The following is a 22,517-nucleotide window of genomic DNA, read 5'->3' on the forward strand; positions in this document are numbered from 1 at the left end:
TATGGCCTAAATCTGATATCACAATACTTTTTATTAGATTTTATTTTTATTATTTCTATTTTATTTATGACTATCATGTCAGGAAAATCATACACAATTTGTATAATATTCATACACTAGCCTCCCAACTTGTATAACACCCGGGATTCAAACACAAGTATCCAACGTATAAGTCCAATATCTTAACCAGTAGACCAAAGGGACATCCCTAGTCCATGGGCCATACGAGATGTCGGTATCAAAAAGGTGGCAAAGGTTATCATGCATTTTATAAAAGCTCTATATCAGTAGATTATATTTTGGTATGATAACCCTTTCTTAGACACAGCTAAATTGGTGTTATCAGCCGCTAGAGTTGGTGTCCCATTAACTTTACATTACAGGGGAAAAAAAGCTAAAAATGAATCTGCTTTAATTAGCATAAGAGGGGTCCAACTAGGGGGTTTTCATGATGCTGAATCCATTGCAAGCATCTGTTTTGCACGAAAAACATCTGTGGGGCTAAAACGCCCCCCACAACAGTGTGAAAAGTGATGACTCATCACTAAACCATAGTCTTGTGGGACAGTTTTTAGCCCAATGAATGTTTTTTGTGCAAAACAGATGCTTGCAATGGATTCAGCATCATGAAAACCCCCTAGTTTGACCCCTCATATGCTAATTAAAGCAGATTCATTTTTTCCTTTTTTTTCCCTGTAATGTAAAGTTAATGGGACAACAAATCTAGAGGCTGATAACACCAATTTAGCTGTGTCTAAGAAAGGGTTATCATATCAAAATATAATCTACAGATATAGAGCTTTTATAAAATGCATGATAACCTTTGCCACCTTTTTGATACCGACAACTCGTATGGCCCATGGACTATATGGACCAGGGGAGATATTAGAGTGTTGAGTCCATCAGGCTGAGACAGTGAGTCTCTCTGCTACACATGCACACTACACTAAATAAACACCATACACACAATGGGAAAAACTAAAACTATACAACAACTAAAAGCAGACAAACTATTACAGCAATGAAAACACACCAAACAGACAAACATCACAGGGAGCAGAGTAGGTGTGCAGACAGCAGAATGGGAGGCTAAAATATGAACCCTTGTTGTAAAAAACTAAAGTTGTCCTTTAACCTGTACAGAACTGTGTGTCAGCATGAAGTTGTTTTTTTATTACAATTTTAAAAACATTTCCAAATAGTGAAAACAACTGATCTGCAAGCTCACAACGTGTCACATCACAGATGTATATTTGTATTAAACTGCATTAAAATAAGAGTGAAACAGTTTAACTCCTTGAACATCTTGATGATAGAATCCTTTCTGATGAACTTTATTGTCTCCACCAGCCGAAGGCTGAGGGAGAGTATGTTTTCCCCTCCGTCCGTCCGTCCGTCCGTCCATGCGTCCGTGGCGTGCGTCCGTGCGTGCGTCCGTGCGTCCTCGCAGTTTGTGAACAGCTAATCTCAGTCGCCGTTGGCCCGATCGCTGCCAAACTGAGCACACACACTCCCTGGATGCCAATCTAGAACCTCTGCCCCACATTTTTCAAATCAGCCTCATGGTGGCGCTATAACAGGCCGATTTGTGTGGCCTGGTTGTTACCAGCTAATCTCCGGCGCCGTTGGCCCGATCGCTGCCAAACTGAGCACACACACTCCCTGGATGCTAATTCAGAACCTCTGCCCCACATTTTTTAAATCAGCCTCATGGTGGCGCTATAACAGGCCGATTTGTGTGGCCTGGTGGAGACCTGTGCTCAGAAGAGCACTGCTTCTAGTTACAATATGTTTTGTATTGAATTATATGCACAGATGAAATGAGTACAATGGTTATCCTTTAAATCATAACCTCCGACTGTACTGTTAATAATGTTAATAAAGGATCCAATCAATCCATTTGATGTCTTTAGATTTATATACTCTATATTCAACACTAATATAATGCTATAAGAGTCCTTCTGATTGTGTTTTTATTAGTGTGGTTGCCCACACTATAGTAGTATTGTCCAACTTTCTTTCTCTCTCCGGATAAACTTTATTTTGCCGCTCTACTCCTCTCACAGCTTTGGTGGCACTCATCAGGACTGCATTTTGCTAAGAGTTTAATTTATATAAATGTATAGGAAATACATTTAATTCAGTGACTTAACGTTTAACGTTTCCCAAATATAGAGATGACTGATATCATAGATGTCTGATGTCATAGACAACATGAGACTGACTGTACATATTATTTGCAAATATTCAGATGTATTGAACAAAGACATATATTTGTGAAAAAAACACAAAAACTGTGCAGTCATGAAGCAAACGTATGAAGGATGTCCACTAAATGATAATAATGTCAGTGCAAGAAAATAGTTACATAGTGCAGTTTTAAGTGGTCAATCATCACAGTAATGTGGAGATTATTAAACTAGACCAGGTCAACCTGGTTGTGCCAGACCCCCTGTCTGTCATCATCATTTATGACATCATGCCTTTTGTAGGCATGTCATCATCATGTCATCATCATATATACCCTTTATATAGAAAACCCGGACAGACCGACATTTGCTTATGTAGGCCTACCCATTTCATGGGTCTGGCAAAAAGATATCAGATTATAAAAAAGTTAAATAGAACTTCTTGCATCGGAGGGAAAACATCGGAGGGAAAACAATCAAAAAGAGAAATGGAACCAAATGGACCTTAAGAGTCCTTTGGGTTCCATGTTTTACACTCAGTGCAGATTGGGGTCCCAGTGGTTAAAAATGGTATCAAAACATCACTGTCGGGCAGAAACCTCATATCTCCAAGTTTTTTTTAAGCGTTAAACTGCTTCATCATACAAGACTATCGCAAAAGAATAGTGAAAATAGCAGCTCTACAAGCACACAACGCCTCGCAGTGCGGTGTGGTTGTAGAGCGGCTATTTTCACTACTTTTAATCACTTTTAAAGTGATAAATGCAATGGATTTGGACATACAAGGTTTCCACCTGACAACAACTAAATGTAAGTCTGTGGTCTGATGAATATCAACATGGGACGCATTGGGACGGTCCTTGAAAAGGTAAAGGTTCAGAATCACTGAATCTAAAATGAAACACAGAGTCTGTGTTGTACTTTTTTCTTCATAGTCTTTTTTTAATTATTATCATACACAAGCATGTTCTATTAAAACACATTTATATCAACAGAATTCAAAACAAATCAAATTACCAACAGATTAAGGAACAGAGCGGTGTTCTGGCGTTTACACTCGCGGTACACTCGGCGTTCACGACAACCCTCATTAGCACGATGTCGTTTGGTTGATGTTCAAGGAAGCCATCTGATTGCACTTTTTTTCCAGACCTAGATCACGAACTAGTTTCGATTCATGAAAATCTTTTCAAGTCAAGTCTTTTTTATTACAGTTCTACATTACAGGGGTCTTCAACAGGGGGTCCTCAAGACATACTGCAGGGGGTCCTCCAAATCTTTGCACGACAGGGACTTAATTTTGTATTTTTAAATTAACCACTTAAACCCCTCGCACTCTTATATTAGCCCGAAAACAGCCGATCAAGCAGTGAAATCTGGTTAATTATCCCAAAAATGTAAGGAAATTGTCTGCATTGCCAAGTGTACCACGAGTCCTAAAATAAAACAAGAAATAATACCAATATGGCCCGTTAAAAGAGACAGCTTAACCTCTTGACCGCGGTAAAACCCCCCTCTCCCACACACACACACACGCACGCACGCACGCACGCACGCACGCACGCACGCACGCACGCACACGCACAATCACACAAACTAATTGCTGGGTTATTCTATACAGCCTACTATAACATTAATGCTTTGTTATTAAACCTTAGAGGACACATTGCAGTCCTGTGAGGTTGGAGATAAGAATGAGAAGAAGAATGTTTTTTAGTGTTTTCCCCCCAGCAGGTTGTGATGGAAAGTGCTGTGTGTGTGTGTGTGTGTGTGTGTGTGTGTGTGTGTGTGTGTGTGTGGTCTTTGCAGGTTAACTGTCACATAATATATAATATAAAATAAAATAAAATAATTGCTTTAAGAATCATTAATACTCTCGCCACACAATGGGTGTCGCTCGCCTTGAAATAAGACGTTGCTACTGTGAAAACGATTAAGCTTGGTTCATGTTTTGTGTTGTACGTTGGTGTCGCTAGTCGAGAACAATATCCGGTTTACACGCCATCGTGAGCTAGTATAGTGGTTCTCAACCTGCGGGTCGGGACCCAAAGGGGGGTCCCCAAATTATTTTGGGGGGGTTGCCAGATGATTAACCCAATGTGCAACACCGTTTTCTCACTCAAATGTAAACAAACCAATTTAAAGTTAAAGTGTATAGAGGGGTATCTGCACATTCTCTAAAGTGTCAATTTAATACCTCTAAAATTACAAATTGAATATTGTAGCCGATCTACATGTTTTGCGAGGCGTTGTGAGCATGTAGATCTGCTATTTTCACAATAGAACCGTGTAATACAAAATGTAATGCCTCGACTCTTGGTGCTCGTCAGGGTGGAGGGGGGGTCCCCAGTTAAAATGTTATTATTTTTGGGGTTGCGGCCTGAAAAGGTTGAGAACCACTGAACTAGTAGATCAGTTACTTTGGGGAGGGCGACGCCGTTGTAAGACTACATATAAATAAACTCAACTTTAGTTGATCAGGACCCACAGATAAACTAACACTCCCTGTCTCTCTGCATGCAGGAGAAGAAAAGAAAAGACCAGTCTGTCTGTTGCTGATCAATAACCAATAATCACTGTGCTGGCTGATCAACTGATCAATGGTTAAAGGGCTCAGTGTGCACCAGAACAGAGACGCTGCACACTGGAACATCTGCTTTTTCATCCGGGGTTGAAACTGAAATCATTTAATTTGTATTGGTTCCTTTTCATATATTCGGGTTAGGGTTAGGGTTCGGGCATCAGTGGTGGTCCCTGGTTTTCAGAAGGTGGCATTAATATCGGTTTTCTGTTTTGATTGGCTTGGCCACAGATTTGAACTGGAAACACATAAGAAGGTGTCATATGTGTTTCTGGTAAAAACCTGCTGTCTACAGTTAAAAAGTCATGCATCTGTGGTAAAACCTTGCACGTACGCCAAGGCATCGAGCGACGCAAAACTAGCGCTCTCTCCACGCACGTCAGCCAATCACGAGTTGGAACAGTTAACAACGCTATCGAAACACCTAAAACGTACATCTTCCTCTTCCTGGGTGTCCTGCAGTGTGATTGGCTGCAGCTGACCCGACATATGAACCAATAAAAGGAGATTGTTTAGTGAAACGACAAAACGTTGGCGACGGCGCTCTTAAGCTTTAACTTCATATTTTACACTTCACACATCTATACGTCTTCATCTTGCAACGGGAAAATGTTCGATATAATATAATACATATACATAAAATGTAGACCTTTGTGTAACAGAATATTCTTTTCATATTTTTCATATTCAGAAACATTTCAAGGCCTGGAAAGAATGAAATTCAAAACAAACTGAGCCAGTCGAGCTCCGTTTCTCCCAGGAATAGAGTTAGACTGGTCTTGTTTGGCCCGGACATGAAGAGCTACTAATAAAAACATGAACATCTCTAAACTCCATAGTTTGCTTCTTTTTTTTACAGAGCTATCCCATCCCCGGCCCTAGGTCACATGACACTCCTGGTCCAATCAGCTGGCATTCTCAGGAAAACACTGAACTCTGGGTAATGAAGTCCAGAGTGTTCTCGTTAAGTCAAAATAAAACAACTGTAAAAATAACAACAATCATAAAAAAAAGAATAAGAAAAGCTTCTTACAGAATATGAACAGATTGATCATAAGTATGTTCTTCAGTTAACTGACCACGTTTAGTCACTACATTAATTATTATTATTATTATTATCTTACAAAAACAAAATGAACAGTGCAATCAAAAAGGATTTAAACTCTCACTGGGTTTGCAGGAGAGAGAGAGAGAGAGAGAGAGAGAGAGAGAGAGAGAGAGAGAGAGAGAGAGAGAGAGAGAGACACACAGGGCTGAAAGATAAGAGAAGGATAGAGGGATGAGAGGAGGATAAAAAGCAGGTTGGAGGTGTAACATCAAGCAGAGGAATGGATGGATGACGGAGGGAGTAAAAGATAGACTGATAGAACAGTGGTTCTCTACCTTTGCAGGCCCCCCAAAAACAATGATATGTGAACTGGGGACAAGCACTTGGCATTGTAGGAGTTAAGGCATTACATTTTCATTGACTCTGAAAATAGCAGATCTATAAGCTTGTGGGAGGCCCTGTGACCTTGTAGATCGTCTATTTTTTAAATGTGTGCCTTTTTCTAATAGCATTCGACAATTTAGCCACCGTTTGACCAATTTTTATTGAATAGTTTGTTTGACCAAATCTGACTGTAGGTATTGAATTTAAAGATGTTTTTAAGTCTCATGCGAAGATGAAAGCCATAAACATTTGTGCGTATCCTATTCGTTTGAATAGTTTATTCGATTTATTAACCTTAGACAATTTGGGAAGAGGAGCATTTGTTTGTTATTCTCGGCTCCGCCGAATACGCTTCCCCCGTTTAGGAACCACTGGTTTGTTGCACAGTACCAGACCTGTGCAGCCCGGTCCAAACCCTGTCTGCTCCAAAAGAAGGAATCATTGTTGCATGGATTCTTTTGCATATTATCTCCCCTGGGGGTCCCCGACCCACAGGTTGAGAACCACTGTGATAGAGGGATGAAAGGAGGATAATGAGGAAGGAAGGATGGATGGAGAGACTGATTTGATGTACCAGCCTCTTTGCCACAAGTTCATTAAAATATGTACTCCTGCTCCTAACAGCTTTGTGCTGTATGCAGACTATGGACTGCCGATACTGTGAAGTGGAGGGTGCCAAGGGGGGTATTATTTATTGGTCAAATAAAAGAACAGCAAAATAAATGACTGTGAAATGGCACTTTCTTATCCGGACAAGTGACTTTTGTGCCTGGACAAGTGAATGAGAAATGGGCTTGTCCAAAGGACAAGTGTCTCAAAAAGTTAATGTCAAGCCCTGCCATGCATGGCCAGGATGGCATCCATCCACCGTTGCCCAACGCACCACGCTCCACAATCCTCCACAGCCAGCTCCTTTTTCATCTGTTCCGTTCCTTTGGAATATTGACTAAATTGTTCGCAATTTCTTCTGTCTCTGCCTACAGCAGCCAATCCACAACCTCAAAACACGTTGCAAACATCGCGTGAGCTTGTAAATCTGGCTTATTTCAGCAAGATTGTCCCAAAGCAGGGACACCAAGGGTTCCTGTGGTTAATTATCTTATCCGGTGAAATTAAAAATGTTTGAGAACTGAAGGAAAGATAACAGACAAGATGGCAGAAACAGAAGAAGAGGAGAGGTAGAGGGGGGTACAGAGATGAGATGGAGGGATGGATATATAACAGACGGAGGTGTAGAAAGCTGTTTGCTGGTTGAGAGATGCTGACAAAGGGAAGGGGGGGGGGGGGGGGGGGATGGGAGGAGGGGGGGTGGGAGGGGGGGGGTCCCTCTGATAAAACCCAGTACGGAGGCTTCTTAAAGTTTTCCAGTATCAAACCAGTATGGATGCTCTACTGTACAACGTTTGGGTCACGTGACCAACCCATATAAGGTATTAAATGACAAATCTGTTTATGTAGTAGCGGGACGAACGGTTGGTTCAGTCCCCTACTGGTTATAGTGGGGAGGGGGCGGGGGGGGCTTAGGATAAGTTAGAAGGAGGGGTGTGTGTGTGTGTGTGTGTGTGTGTGTGTGTGTGTGTGTGTGTGTGTGTGTGTGTGGGGGGGGGGGGGGGTAAGGGGAGGGTACATTTCATAGGTGAGGGCGTTTTGGGGATAAAGTGGGTGTGTCTTTTCTCAGGAAGTCCTCTTGGTCCGAGAGTGTTGGATCAGCCACTGAAGAGTGATGTCTAGAGAGAGAGAGAGAGAGAGAGAGAGAGAGAGAGAGAGAGAGAGAGACAGACAGACAGACAGACAGACAGACAGACAGAAAGAGAGAGATAATGTGTGAGAGAATGTGTGACCGTAGCACTTGTCCAAGCCTCAACTACCTTCAGGCTTATGCAAAGGCTAAAAGGTACATTTAGATAGCATGTTATGTAGACTGTAGCGATGCGTCGTTCATGAGTGAGTCGTTCGTAAGGACCGAATCATTAGCAAGACTCGTGAACGATTCATTCATGTCCACAAAATGTTACGTTCCCCTCCGCCTCCCAATCCCCGCACAAAGGACGGAACACTCAGACAGAGTGAGCTCAGCAAGCAGACATTCCATTCATTTGCCATTTGAATTGAAATAAAGAACTTTGTTGTTGTGTTTGTTGTTCCTGGACAAAAGACGGTTAGTGAGCCATTAGCAGGCCACATTTACATGTTAAGTATGAAAGGAATAAAGTAGATGCATTTGAGTCCAGCCTCCTTGCCACCCACGCACGCACGCACGCAAGCAAGCACACACAGCAAACGTTAAGTTAGACCGGTCATCTTCAAAGACTCAGCCACAAGTTTGGATAACTATGCTGACACTGTCACCAGCTATGTTAAATTCTGTGTGGATAATTGCATCCCAGCGCGAACCGTTCGCTCCTATCCCAACGAGAAGCCGTGGATGAACCAGGATACTCGTCTGAAGTTGAAGGAGCGCCGAGCCGCTTTTCAATCTGGGGACGAGGAACGGTACAAAAAATCCAGATACGACCTGAGGAGGGCGATCAGAGACGCTAAGAGACAATATAGGGACAAACTGGAGAACAACTATAGTGGCTGTGACGCACGGCGTATGTGGAGAGGGCTGCAGGCGATTACGGATTACAAACCGAAGCCGGCTGTTATTGACACCTCGGACTCTCTACCGGACGAATTGAATAACTTTTTCGCCCGCTTTGAATCTCACAACACGGACCCAGTTACACCGGTGCGGGGTACACCCGGTGCGGTGGAGCTGCAGGTGACACAACGAGATGTGAGTAAAACTTTTAAAAGCGTTGGGACTCATAAGGCGGCCGGTCCTGATGGGATTGCCTCACGTGTCCTTAAGTTGTGTTTTGACCAGCTTTCGGGAGTCTTTACTGACATTTTCAATATGTCCCTGTCATTGTGTGTGGTACCGTTGTGTTTCAAGGAAACCATAATTGTACCCATAGCAAAGAAAAAACCTGTCACCTGTCTTAATGATTATCGCCCTGTGGCTTTGACCTCTGTTCTCATGAAGTGTCTGGAAAAAATGGTTATATCACATATAACGCACATTATCCCTGCCAATACTGATCCATTACAGTTTGCATACTGTGCTAATAGATCAGTCGATGATGCTATTTCTCTCGCACTACACATTGCCTTGAAACATCTGGAGAATAAGAACTCTTATGTCAGACTACTCTTCATAGATTATAGCTCTGCTTTTAACACGATTGTACCATCTAAGCTTGTGTTGAAACTCAGGGGTCTTGGTCTGGGCAGTAGTATCTGCAACTGGCTGTTTGACTTTTTGACAGGCAGGCCACAATCTGTACGAATAGGGAACAAGCATTCATCTAAGATATTGACCAGGACTGGAGCGCCCCAGGGCTGTTGCCTCAGTCCCTTGTTGTATAGTCTGTTCACCTATGACTGTGTTGCCAGGTGTGGAAATAATTCTATTCTCAAATTTGCAGATGACACCACGGTTATAGGACTAATATCCAACGATGATGAGAGGGCCTATAGGAGGGAAATTGAAGAGCTAACCCTATGGTGCCAGAATAACAATCTCTCTCTAAATGTTAGTAAAACAAAAGAGATCATCGTTGACTTTAGGAAATCTGAAGTCAATCACAGTCCCGTAACCATAAATGGTTCACCTGTAGACATAGTGGACAGTTTCAAATTCCTGGGTGTTCACATAACAAACTCACTCACATGGTCTCAAAACAGCGAAGGTATCCTTAAGAAAGCGCAGCAGCGATTGTACTTTCTGCGGCGCCTCAGGAGATTTGGCCTAAGCACCAAGGCTCTTGTTAATTTCTATCGCTGTACCATAGAAAGTGTATTGACAGGATGCATAACAGTGTGGTTTGGTAACGTGACTGCTCAAGACAGTAAACAGTTACAGAGAATTGTGAAGAGAGCTGCCAAAATCATTGGCACAGAATTACCACAGCTACACACAATCTATAACACACGCTGTAAGAAAAAGACAGAGAACATCTTAAAGGACAGCTGTCATCCCGCCCATTCCCTGTTCTATCTCCTCCCTTCAAAAAAACGTTACCAGAGCATCAAATCTCACACCACCCGTTTCAGTAATAGTTTTTATGCTCAAGCAATCAGGTTGCTTAACGAAGAGATGGAAGCGAGACGTAGGTAGTCATGTGCAATAGACGCAGTTTTTAAACTGTACACTGTCACACTGTATGGTTGTTTTGTTGTTTTTTGGGTTGTCCTGGGTGACCTGTTGTTGTCGTGTTGTTTTGTGTGCAATAAGGCTGAGAGTGCTCTTGGCACAAGCATTTCATTGTTTGTCTGTACTTGTATGGATACGCATTTGACTAATAAACCGAACCTGAACCTGATCATTGTCAGCTGTCACCGGACAATGCTATGTATTTGCATTGGTAAAATATGGGTTATTGCAGCGGCAGCGAGCGAGCGAGGAAGAGTCAAGACTTCTTCTTTTCATGTCTTTGAGCGGTTATATGGCAGTTTTCTGTACACAGTCCTCTGAGAGATCTTTTAATAAGCTGCACTAGTGGCAGACAAGGCAGGGCTGCATCAGCGAGCGAGACATGCACTTCTTTGCGCATGCGCGGAAAGTAGAATCATTTGAACTGATCAATGCTGCGTTCACCAAAATGACTGGTTTTGCCCACCAATAGTAGACAAATGTCAGGTCATTGTTGACCTGACATCCTATAGTGTGTTTAGTTTCAATGTACAGATTATGATTATTGATATTCTACTCCTTACCTATGAAACTAGATTATTATTTCTAATATGAATTTGATGTAGTAACTTGTGCTGTCCTTTTCTTACTGCAAGTCGCTAAATGCCTAAATTGTAAATTGTGCGTGCATGCGTGTGTGTGTTACCAATGTTGTCCTTTTCCTTGCAGGAGATGGAGTAGCAGCAGATCTCTCTGTCCTGGATGGCTGACAAGTTCCTAAAAACAGACACATAAAATACCATCAATACCTACAATTACCATACAGTTAACTACAATTATATTAAAATAATTTAACAGACAGTTTTAACAGTAATGTTAAAATATTTGGGAAGATCAGTGTTTGCTTTGGGAAGGCTGACACAGTGTCAGGACTTAAGTGTTTGTGTGATTGTGTGTGTGTGTGTGTGTGTGATTGTGTGCGTGTGTGTGTGTGTGTGTGTGTGTGTGTGTGTGTGTGCGCGCGTGTAGACTTACATCCTCTCTATGAGTTCCTTCTCATCCAGTGCTCCGGGTAAGTCTCTCTTGTTACCAAGTACCAACACCTACACAGACACACAGAATACAATAGTAGTGTAGGTTAGGTTAGTGCAGGGTAACTTAGGTTAACACTTATGTTGCTATGATTTTTTCTCTTCAATGTCCCACGTTGCCATGGTTACCATAGACTTCCATGTAATTGCGCAATTGTGTAAAAAGTCCACGCCCATGCCTAGATGATGCACCACGTGTGTGCCCACTGTTCACAGCTTTCAAACAAAAAAATCTGCTTGGAAATCCGTTCAGGCATTCATGATTTATCAGCCATTATGTTTTCTTCAGATGTAAACAAACATGGCTGGGGGTTAAACATACAATTTCGCGATCGCGATCATCATGCCTAATACATTTCTGGAGGTCCAAAAAATTGTTTTGAAAAAAAAAATATATATATATATATATATATATATATCAGTGGCGATGGGTGCCCCAAGGGACCGGGCCTTCGGGGACCCCTCGCGACCCCCCCCTCGTGCGCACCTATGGTGCGCACACCCGCGCGTGAATGTTAGGCCTTTTTTTCCTCCTTTTTCCCCTTTTTTTGACAAAACTTATCACTGAACAGCCGACTGTGTAGCCTACAAGGCAAGCACGATGGATAAACTTAATTAGCACATACACACATACTACAAACATGTAGTACCTGTAGACTCCCAAACCAAGACATGCAAACCAATGCCATATTTGCGCTAATAAGGATTAAATAGATGTGCGCTGCCAGAGCCACACAAGACAGAACCATGTAACAGCAGTTTTTACCACACACACGCACACACACACACACACACATAGTACTACAAACATTGTACAGACTCCCAAACCAAGACTTCCAAGCCAATGCCATATTTGCGCTATTAAGGATTAAATAGATGTGCGCTGACTGCGCTCACTGCACTGCCAGAGCCACACACGACACAACCAGGGGCGTCACAAAAGGGGAGGGGGGAGTGGGACTGGGTTACTAGGGCCCAAGGTGGAAGGGCCTTAATTCTTTTATACTTTAGCTGAAAATAGCAGATAAACAGCGCGGCACCGATTGCCGCACAGCGAGCTTGTAGATCTGCTATTTTTTAAATTCCCTATGAAGAACATTTATGGGGGGCCCGTAGTGAATCCTTGTACCCAGGGCCCAGAATTTGGTGCGACACCCCTTGACACAACAGTCATGTACAGCAGTTATCGATGCAACGAAAGACCAAGTCAAGAATGACCCACAATAATTGAACAGCAGCCAAAAATGAATGGAAATTAAATGCAAATCCAGGGATATAAATTAATTCATTTTTCACTCACCAATGACGGTTCACTTGAAGACGAAATCCATCCTCCTGTCCTTTTGGGTGAATTTGTCAATGACGGGATCATAAAGCTGCTCTTTCTTTTTAAGTTCCACGAGAATTTCCTTTTCAATAGCCATGGAAGCCAATGCAGTGAGTCGGGATTGTCCGGTTGTGTTCCTCGAATATGTTTTTATCCGTTTAAGGGCTGAAAATGTCCTTTCCACTGATGATGTCGTGACAGGGATTGTTACAACTAAACACGTTAGTTTATATAGCTGATGCATGCTTTTACAGAGATCTTTACTTTGGAGAAATAGAAGAAGGTCAGATGGGTCCTTTCCCTGGAAATCTGCCATAGAATACACAATATTGAGCTCCGTTTTCAGCCGTGGCAAGTCAAAGCGCGGCCCGTAGCTGTCAGTCAGGCTTGCAAAAGCACTATCAGGGAACTTCTTCTTAAAGTCGGGGAACTGCTTGGGGTCCAGGAGTGACAGGAATGAAAGCTTTTCGTGATCTTTAAAACGATTTTGCATTTGATTCAGAATGTTGTCAATAATTCCCTCATGCAGCTTCTTGTAGTATGCACGCGGATCTCCTTGCGTTTTGCGCCCAGTTGGCATGCTGGTGTTCTGTACTGCCTCATCATAAAGTTGATCAAAACGTGGCCTCTGCTCCTCAATCATAATACAAAACTCGTCCACCCTGCCCATACAAAACTGCATGTCAAATGACTTTGACTGCAAAATGTCGAAGAGCACGTCTGAATGTGAAAACATTTCGTTAAATGTTGAAAGCAAAAAGCAAAATTCAAAGCTGCTCAGGTTTGATATGTAACCATCGGCACTGTGTATGGTAGCATCATCATATTCGCCATGGTGTTCAACTATATAATTAAACAAATCTTTAAGATTATCTTTCTCTTCAAATACCGTGCACACCAATCTTGATGCAAAATTCCACCTGGTTGGTGCAACTCGTGGCAGTCGCGTCTTGCACATCGCATCAAGCACTTGTGTTCGCTTTGGTGATTTAGTAAAGAAAGCTGCCATGGAAGAAATGTGTGCGAAGAATATTTTGCACTCTTGAATTTTGGCTACACCTTGAGATAAAACCAAATTTAGGACATGCGCATAACAATGTATGAAAAGTGCCTCTGGAATCCTTTCCTTTACTTTGGCCTGAACGCCGTTCAGTCCCGATGCCATAACGGGAGCACCATCGTAGCACTGCGCCACAAGTTTGTCTGTGCATCTGTATTCCTCCAGGAATTCAAGGGCGAGGGTTGCCAAAGCATCCGCATTTTTTTTCTCTGACACATCCACAAACTTAATGAACCTCTCTTTTATGCCACTGTCTGTTACATAACGAAGAACAATAGATAGCTGTGCAGCATTGCTCACATCTGATGTTTCATCTAGCATCAGAGCTACAAATAATGCTTTATTTATTTCTTCTTTAATTGCATCATCCATCACACTAGCTACAGCACTTATCAAGTCGTTCTGTATTTGACTTGAGGTTCCAATAAACACTTTGGAAGTGGTCAGATGGTAGTGCAAATCTGGGTCATATTCTGCTGCATATGATAAAAGCTCCCTATAATGACCGCGATTCAATGATGTGCTGCTCTCATCATGTCCTCTAAAAGGCAACTCTTGTTTTCCAAGGAAAACTACAGTGTGTATGAGACGTTTCAAAATATCCCGATTTTTTTTCACCTTCTCATTGTGCATTGATGTTTCTCTCCGTCTCTGTTCATCCAGCTGTAAATCAATTCTTGCGTCTCCAAATGTTTTTAAAGTAATAGTTGCCTTAAGGTGACTTGCTGAGCCTTCATGTTTTACTGCAGACTTGGTTAAAGAGGTAAGGTTATCGTAGCCTTTACAGTTCCAGGTACCCTTGTCGGTCCCAAACAACAAGCAAGCCCAGCAGTATAGCTTCTTGTGCATAAGTGAGCCTGTTAACCACGGGTATCGTTCCCAGTTACTAGCCTGAAAGTGCCGCTCATAGCCCGCCTTTGAAGCTTGAGTGATCTCCAGTTGTTCGGGTGTTGGGCGTCCTTTTTTAACAATGTCCATCTTTTCATTAAACGGTCTTCTTGAAAAAGGCACTGACAATAAATCCGAAACAATATCATTTTCAATTGGGGCTACGTTCTCTCCTGCTGCTGCCATGTTGCACTGTTTACTACTTGTTGCTTCCTTGTTGTTGTTTGCGCATGCATACTGTAGTAGTGGCCACAGCATGGGCCACAGTGGAGACACTGTGATTGGTGGTTGAGCCGTGGGTGTTCCGTACACCCCTCGTAAATGAAGACGACGCCCATTGACAACAGCTCAAAATATGATTGGTTGGTCAAACTGACACTCACACCAAGGCTTGTATACGCTTGTATGTGACTGAAATAGCCGAGGGACTTCTGGAATACTTGCGTCAGAGGCTATTCTGCCCAGTGACTCAGTAGAAAGAATCTCTGATTGGCTGTTATTTTCCCCAGCACAAAAACACTCCCAATACACAGAACTCGAGGCAGAAACAACTACAATGAGTATGGCGAGCGAAACAGTGCAGTTTAACAGATTACCAACACAAACAATTTTAATTTAAAAAAAATAATAATAATAATAATAAAAGTAATTAAAAAAGTTATTATTAAAAATATTATTTTCTTTCTTCTGAGGATCCCTGGGGCTTCTCTGAATACCTTGAAGGTCCTGAAAATTCGCCACTGATATATATATATATATATAAAACGGCCCAAACTCGGGAAACTCGGGGTTGGCACAGCGTTGGTACCAATACAAACTCGGGAAACTCGGGGTTGGCACCAGATGTGTTAACATGGTCATCCACTCGTCCTAGACTCTTCTCCATCCTGGCCCCCAAACTGTGGAATAAACTCCCTGTCACAGCTTCTGCTGTGGACTGAAGACTCACCTCTTCAGACTCCTTAGCCCAAAGCCCGTACCATAGCACTCGCCTACCTTCATTGACCATACATGTAGCATTTTTTTATTATGACATTTTCTATTGAAAAGGTGGTTGGTCTAGAATAGTCTACCCAAGTTCTTCTTAGATTAGCAAGGGGTCCCATCGGGAACTTCTTCTTCAGGGCGTGGCTAGAAGATAGCCACGCCCTGAAGAAGACACCTTTTGTCGAAACTGGTCGGCTTTAATGGCTTTTTATTGTTTTAATATGTAATAGCCCTAAGTGTCTAATAAATGCTTTTTAACTGCGTTCCTTGGCTCCGAGTGTGCGAGAAGAACTTCCCGATGGGACCCCTTGCTGATTTGATACTATATTAACTTCTACTAGCACCTCAAACACAACAAGACTTGGGGCGCCCGCTGGCCTGGTGGTCAAGGCGCATACCACATACTAGGCTATGATGCCAGCTGGCGTCGCCGGTTCGATTCCCAATCTGGACAACCTTTGCCGCATCATCGCATGTCATTCCCCATCTCTCTCCCCATTTCCTGTCAGTCTACTATCCTATCGAATAAAGGCATAAAAAAATCTTAAAAAAAAAAAAAAAAACACGACAAGACTGGAGATACATGCTAAACTCAGAAGCACTCGGCTCATCTTGTTTCATTGTTCTTCTTAGATTACTATTGCTTTGCATTTGATCTTGTTTCATTGTTCTTCTTAGATTACTATTGCTTTGCATTTGATGTATTGATTACCTTGCTTATTGCAAGTCGCTCTGGATTAACAGCATCTGCTAAATGCCTAAATTGTAATCTCCACCAGGGCAGGGGCGGAGGTATTGTTTTCAAAACTTGAAAACAACGTGTGTGTGTGTGTGTGTGTGTGTGTGTGTGTGTGTGTGTGTGTGTGTTCCAACGTGCATGCATTTGTGTATGTCTCACAATCCACACTGATCAGAGTCATATTTCTGGTGCAAACTGAAGGCGGGTCTAGGAATTACATTCAAACGTTGACCTTGCCAAGCACTTTTATTCTAATATGGGTGAAGTTGCTATAGACTGCTACAGTATATCCATTTAAAGACTATTGAGGCTATTGCCCAGCGCCTTGCGTTGCGTCTCTCAAGGCCCATTCCCACTGGGCCAGATAACATGATAAAAAAATCTCTTTCTCCAGATATTTTTCCATTCAAAGTGGATGGTAGATACAGATAAAAAATATATCTACCACAGATATTTGCCACAGATACTTTTATCTGTGGCAAATATTCTTTTTATCTGTAACTACCATCCACTTTGAATGGAAACATATCTGGAGAAAGAGATTTTTTTATCTGTTATCTGGCCCAGTGGGAATGGGCCTTTACACTCATAACTACAGCGACACGCACACATAGTGAGAGGGAGAGAGACAAAGATAAGAAACAGAAAGAGAGAGAGAGATACAGTTTGAAGTTACTGCATCAGACAGTCAGTCCAAAGGATGATTTGTACTTTTTTATCGTATGATGGTGTCATCCGAGAATAAGTTCACGACAGGTCGCATCGGCCGCTCTGTGCGCACTAAGCTGTCAGTACTACATTGTTTATAGATCGTTAAGGTTCTTACAGTAATGATAATAATAATATTATTAATGTTTGGTTCTTACAGTAATGATAATAATACTAATATTAATGCTTGGTACTTACAGGAATGCCTTGAAGCTGAGGTTTGTCCAGTAGATTGTGGAGTTCATTCTTGGAGGCTTCAATCTTCTCTGGGTCAGCTGCATCTACCATGTAACTGCAACACACACACACACACACACACACACACACACACACACACACACACACACACACACACACACACACACACACACACACACACACACACACACACACACACACACACACACACACACACACACACACACAAAAGTCACAAATACAGTAAGCACATAATAATATGCAGGGATGTGCATTATGTGACCCAAACACATTTTCTAAAGCCTATCCACAATTTTCCCCGGGGGTTTACTGGAGACTATCAGGACCAAACTTCCGGGTTTAACAGCAGACATACAAGCTCACGTCACGTCGCAGATGCAACCCGTTGTGAGCTTGTAAATCGGCGGCGGAAGATCGGTGCAAACGTCTGCGCAATGCACTATGGGGCGTAGGAAAATCGTGGATACATACAGTACTTATAAGGACAGATTATTTAACATCCAGCACACAACAATACATAAACCACTGTAGTCATACGCTTATAACAATTATATCCTGCTATTTTCAGACGGTTGCTGCTCAGAAGTGGGTGTTTCATCCGAGTTTAGTGAATTTTGAATATAGTATCGATTTTCAATATGACTTTTCCATAGTATAGATAATATCGATACCCAGTTTTTACCTCTCTCGTTGGTTTACACCAACATTACTTTTATGTGTATCCTTCCTACTTAAGTTTGGCTTATTCCTAGTTATTTTAAAGACCTATTTGTACTTAGAATGTGAAAACATCAAAGGCAGGCCTCTAAAAAGTCCACTACCATCTACCACAAGAAGTTCTGTATTTTTCTTTAAATAAAAATAAACATTTTTGCACTAAAATCACTCAAAATATCGTATCGAAGTTAGAAATCCAGTATTGTGACAAGCCTACTCGAGTTTACATAATACTGACTGGGGGCCTTCTTTATGGTTGGCTAAGAAGACATCGTTTTACAGCCATGCAAACTCTACTTAAATAACCTGTTCCAACCTAGCCTGGGAAAAAACATAAAGCCCTCTGCAGATTAAGTCTGGGCCGCTCCGCTCGGTTTGTGGGGCACCAATCAAGGCCCAGTATGCAAATATGGGGTGGTTTTCTCACCAAAGGCATTTTTCTCTAATCCGCCTCCTTGGATATTCAGAGAACAGATTCCATGCAACGCTAGACTAGTTCTAACCCATGTTTGGGTATAATAGTATCTGACCAACATGGGGCTACATAGCTCAGGGGTAGAGAAACCATCATTAGAGCATGAAGGGTTCCCAGTTCGATCCCGGGCTCCCCCAGAGTTAGTGTTGAAGAGTCCTTGAGCAAGACTCTGAGTCTGAACCCCTAGTTGCTCCCGGTGAGCAGGTTGGTGCCTTGCATGGTTTCCTCTGCCATCGCTGTATGAATGTGTATGAATGGGTGAATGTAATGCACAATCTATGTAAAGCCTTGTAATGCCTTGGATAAAAGCGCTATATAAATGCACCATTTACCTTTTTTTATGTAAGCTGTTGGTCAAAGTGAATCACAAACAGAAACTAAATTAATCAAGTCTAAAGGCTGTGTTATGGACCAGTCAGTTATGTACCAGTCAGACCAGGCATATAGCAGTAGGTGGAGGAAGTGAAACTTTATTATTACTATTCCTGTCATAACGTCTAACATTTTAGTTGGCTGCACTGGTCAGCATAACTTTTATTTTCACATAGCAGCACCAGCATAATTCAGTGGCACTCCACACATACAGTAAACAAACATAGACAGACCTGATGAATATAAGGTACATTTTTAGTGGCACTAGACAGATCTTTAGGTGCATGAATGCACCCAACATGGGTGTTGCACTCGCTTGTGGAAGGAGAGCTTGTTTACGGTCTCAGGTGACCTTGAGCCACGTCAGACACCGCCGAGCGAGTTGCCATGTTGAGCGTTGCGAAGGTCGCATAAGCCGACTCAGCGCCGTCCAAGTTACATTTACAGGGGTAGAGAGAATACTAAATCTTCGTCCCCCCGACATTCGGCATCTCCACGCAGTCCAAGTGAACACAGCAGAGCGCTACCGTTCAGCCAATCACAAGCCGCGGATTCTAATTTATTCAGCCCTGTATCCTACGGATTCCATTATCGCGTTCAGGTGTGCATGTTTCTGTTGTGATTGATGCTCATCCCGCCTCCACAGTGTTAACCACACGCACCCTCGTAAGCCCACCGTTATAACTTGGCCATAACTATAAATTGCATGGACCTTGTCTGTATCCTTGTCTGATCGGCTGATCAATCTAAAAGTAAAACAAATACTCTGTGACTACTTGAAAAGGTCAAGGAAAAACTAAAGATAGCTGGCAGTGGTTAGTAGTTTGGTTAAACATTCTTATTGCCCGGCCCCAGTGTGGAGTTGACACTTACAGTGGTTAGTAGTTTGGTTAAACATTCTTATTGCCCAGCCCCAGTGTGGAGTTGACACTTACACGATGGCACTGACTCCTCGACAGTACCTCTCCCACATGCTTCTGAAACGAGGCTGACCGCCGATGTCCCACAACTAGAGAGAGAGAGAGAGAGAGAGAGAGAGAGAGAGAGAGAGAGAGAGAGAGAGAGAGAGAGACATCAGAACAGTTCAAAACAGTCTTCCAGAAAGCATACCACTCGCTTGAATGTATACTCCCTTGGCTCCTCATGCCAGATGAAAAGAAGATGGTGGCATCATGACGGATCGGGTACCGGAGGAGACCCGTTGTTGTCTTCACCCTCCCAATGAGTACCATGGGGATTAGCAGGGATGGGTCTAACGTAGAGTGTGGGGAATGGGGGACTAATACTAACCCATTTAGGCCTGAACACATTATGACGCAATATTTTATGCTTTAATACTAAATTGGGAATATGGAGAGGAGAAAATGTTTTCTTTTATTATCTTCTATGGGCAGGGTTTCTCTTCTTTCTACACAGGACTTTTACGTATTGTGACGGCCACGGATCTTGTGCTATTTTGTGCCAATGATTGCTGTGATGGGAATGGGACCTGGGGTTTCATCACTGTGTGTATGTGCCTGCCTCAATGCGACATTGTACCTCAATAAAAAGATTTGAAAAGAAAGAAAGAACGTATACTCCCTTGGATAATTCAAAGCTGTTTACCGTTTAAACTGAGTGACCTCTGATTGGAGACCTACAGTAAATAGACAGCTGGTCAAAGAGTTTGTTTAGTTTTTTGTCCTTGCTTTGATGAATACCTCTGAACTGAATGGTTAATAATTAATAATTTCTTAAAAACATAACCTGGAAATCTGACAGATATGTAATGGATCTAATCTATATACTTGTTGTTTGTCTTTTTTGTATTTATTGTCTTATTTTTGTTTGCCTTGATATGACTTTGGGGGAGGGGGGGTTGAGGGAAATATCAAAGTCTAAATGATATACATGCAAGTTGATTTGTTAAAAAAATGAAAATAAAGTGTTTAAAAAAAACAGTCTTCCAGAAAGGTCCTGCAGGTGAAATAGCACAGCTCTTGAGCAAGGCAGCAGGCAGGGAGGGAGGGAGGGAGGGAGGGAGTGGTGCTACCAACCTTGATGGTGACGTTCCCCTTGGTGATCTTCCTCATGTTGAAGCCCACCGTAGGAATCATGTCTTCACTGAACTGTCCTGACTGGAACACACACACACACACACACACACACACACACACACACACACACACACACACAAACACAAACACAAACGCACACGCACACACACACACACTTATTAATATGTATACACTAGCTGACCTCTCAGCATTCCGTGGGTGAAATAGACACATGGTACTGGTGGTACTTGCCATCCCCATATTGACTTCCAGTGTAACATTAAAGAGGGAGTCAGTGATATTTTTGTTAAAATAAAGGTCTAATAGCTTTATATCTCCATGGGGACAAATGTACAGGCTGGGCCTTTATGTACGGGGCCTTAAGTTCATGTACAGGCTGGGCCTTTATGTACGGGCCTTAAGTTAAATGTACAGGCTGGGCCTTTATGTACGGGGCCTTAAGTTCGGCAGGGGTTGTGGGAACAGTGCATTTAATTGATTCCTGAAAATGTATCTCTTACTGTATAATGCGGTAGATTCCCAGGCTGCACACAATTAAGTAGGGTTGGGCAATTAAACCGAAAATGTATCAAAGCCAATGTGAAAAAACTGACATAATCTTGCTAGATTTAACAGTGTTAAATGTTAGTCCTGTTTTTAATCTTTTGTTGGCTTTGTTTTGCTTCTGCTTCGTTTTTTGCCATTTTAATGTAGCACTTTGAGATTTGTTTCAAATGTAAAGTGCGTTACAAATAAAATGTATTATTATTATTTATTAGGCTAGATCTTAAATGATGGACCTGTCAGTGAACCAAATGATTCACTCACTGAAACGAACGGTTTTGCCCACCACTACTGCAAGCAACTCAGATGCTATCTGCATCTAAGTTGCAATACCCTCCGTTGACAGCCCATTCAGGAAACAATAAAGTCCTGTTTCAAAAAGATTGTATTAAACGACGATAAATTCTGCAGAATTGAACGGATAGCTTGGGTTATCCTGTTTATCTCTGACAAGTCTTAGTATCATAACCATTCACCTTAGCCGTGACCTACTTTCTGTCAATACATTCTGTGCATGTGATTATTCTTCTGAGTTCAAGACAAGTTTGTGAATCACTTGTTGGTGCTGTGTTGGACAAGCCCTCCTTTTGGAACTAAATTCCCAGCTCATAACAAAGCTGCCCCCACACTTCTGTTATTAATACCTTGCATATTATTATAATTTACTGTGGATAAGAGCAGCAGATACATGCCTAGATTGTAATAGGGCTGGACTGGTTTGGTAAAGCAATCAGAACTGGGGACCCCCACCCTGACAAGCACTTGGAATTGTTGGCATTACATTTAGTTTGACTTGGTTCCACATATATTATAACTATAACTATAGTGATTAATTATAGTCAATCTACGAACTCACATAATAAACACATGCATTTTATGAACACAACACAAACACTAGCCTTGGATCTAGACTATTACAGATGCATTTGAACAAATTTGACATGTACATAATATC

At 42.1% G+C, this 22,517-nt stretch overlaps 2 protein-coding genes across 2 annotated transcripts in view; one reads left to right on the forward strand and one right to left on the reverse strand.

The window, feature by feature from the left end:
- The window catches only part of LOC308291811 (uncharacterized protein), a gene marked incomplete at its 3' end in the record, with an annotated part of 29,201 nt that extends 23,930 nt beyond the window's left edge, over positions 1-5,271 (forward strand). Inside the window, exon 15 of the mRNA XM_080733942.1 lies at positions 5,233-5,271. Coding sequence (XP_080590068.1) covers positions 5,233-5,271 — 39 coding nt within the window. The remainder of the gene's footprint in view (positions 1-5,232) is intronic.
- Positions 5,272-7,477: 2,206 nt separating this feature from the next.
- LOC308291934 (ADP-ribosylation factor-like protein 8A) lies at positions 7,478-21,074 on the reverse strand. The gene is made up of 6 exons (XM_080734089.1): positions 20,999-21,074; positions 19,898-19,971; positions 17,378-17,471; positions 11,415-11,482; positions 11,086-11,156; positions 7,478-7,929 (listed from the first exon to the last, which is right to left on the reverse strand). Exons 1-6 carry the CDS (start codon positions 21,056-21,058, stop codon positions 7,877-7,879), a joined length of 420 nt encoding a protein of 139 aa, XP_080590215.1. The 5' UTR covers positions 21,059-21,074; the 3' UTR covers positions 7,478-7,876.
- Between the last annotated feature and the right edge of the window lie 1,443 nt (positions 21,075-22,517).

This window comes from Nannobrachium achirus (genome assembly GCF_963921795.1).
Source record: "Nannobrachium achirus genome assembly, chromosome: 9".
In the NCBI taxonomy this organism is placed as follows: Eukaryota; Metazoa; Chordata; class Actinopteri; order Myctophiformes; family Myctophidae; genus Nannobrachium; species Nannobrachium achirus.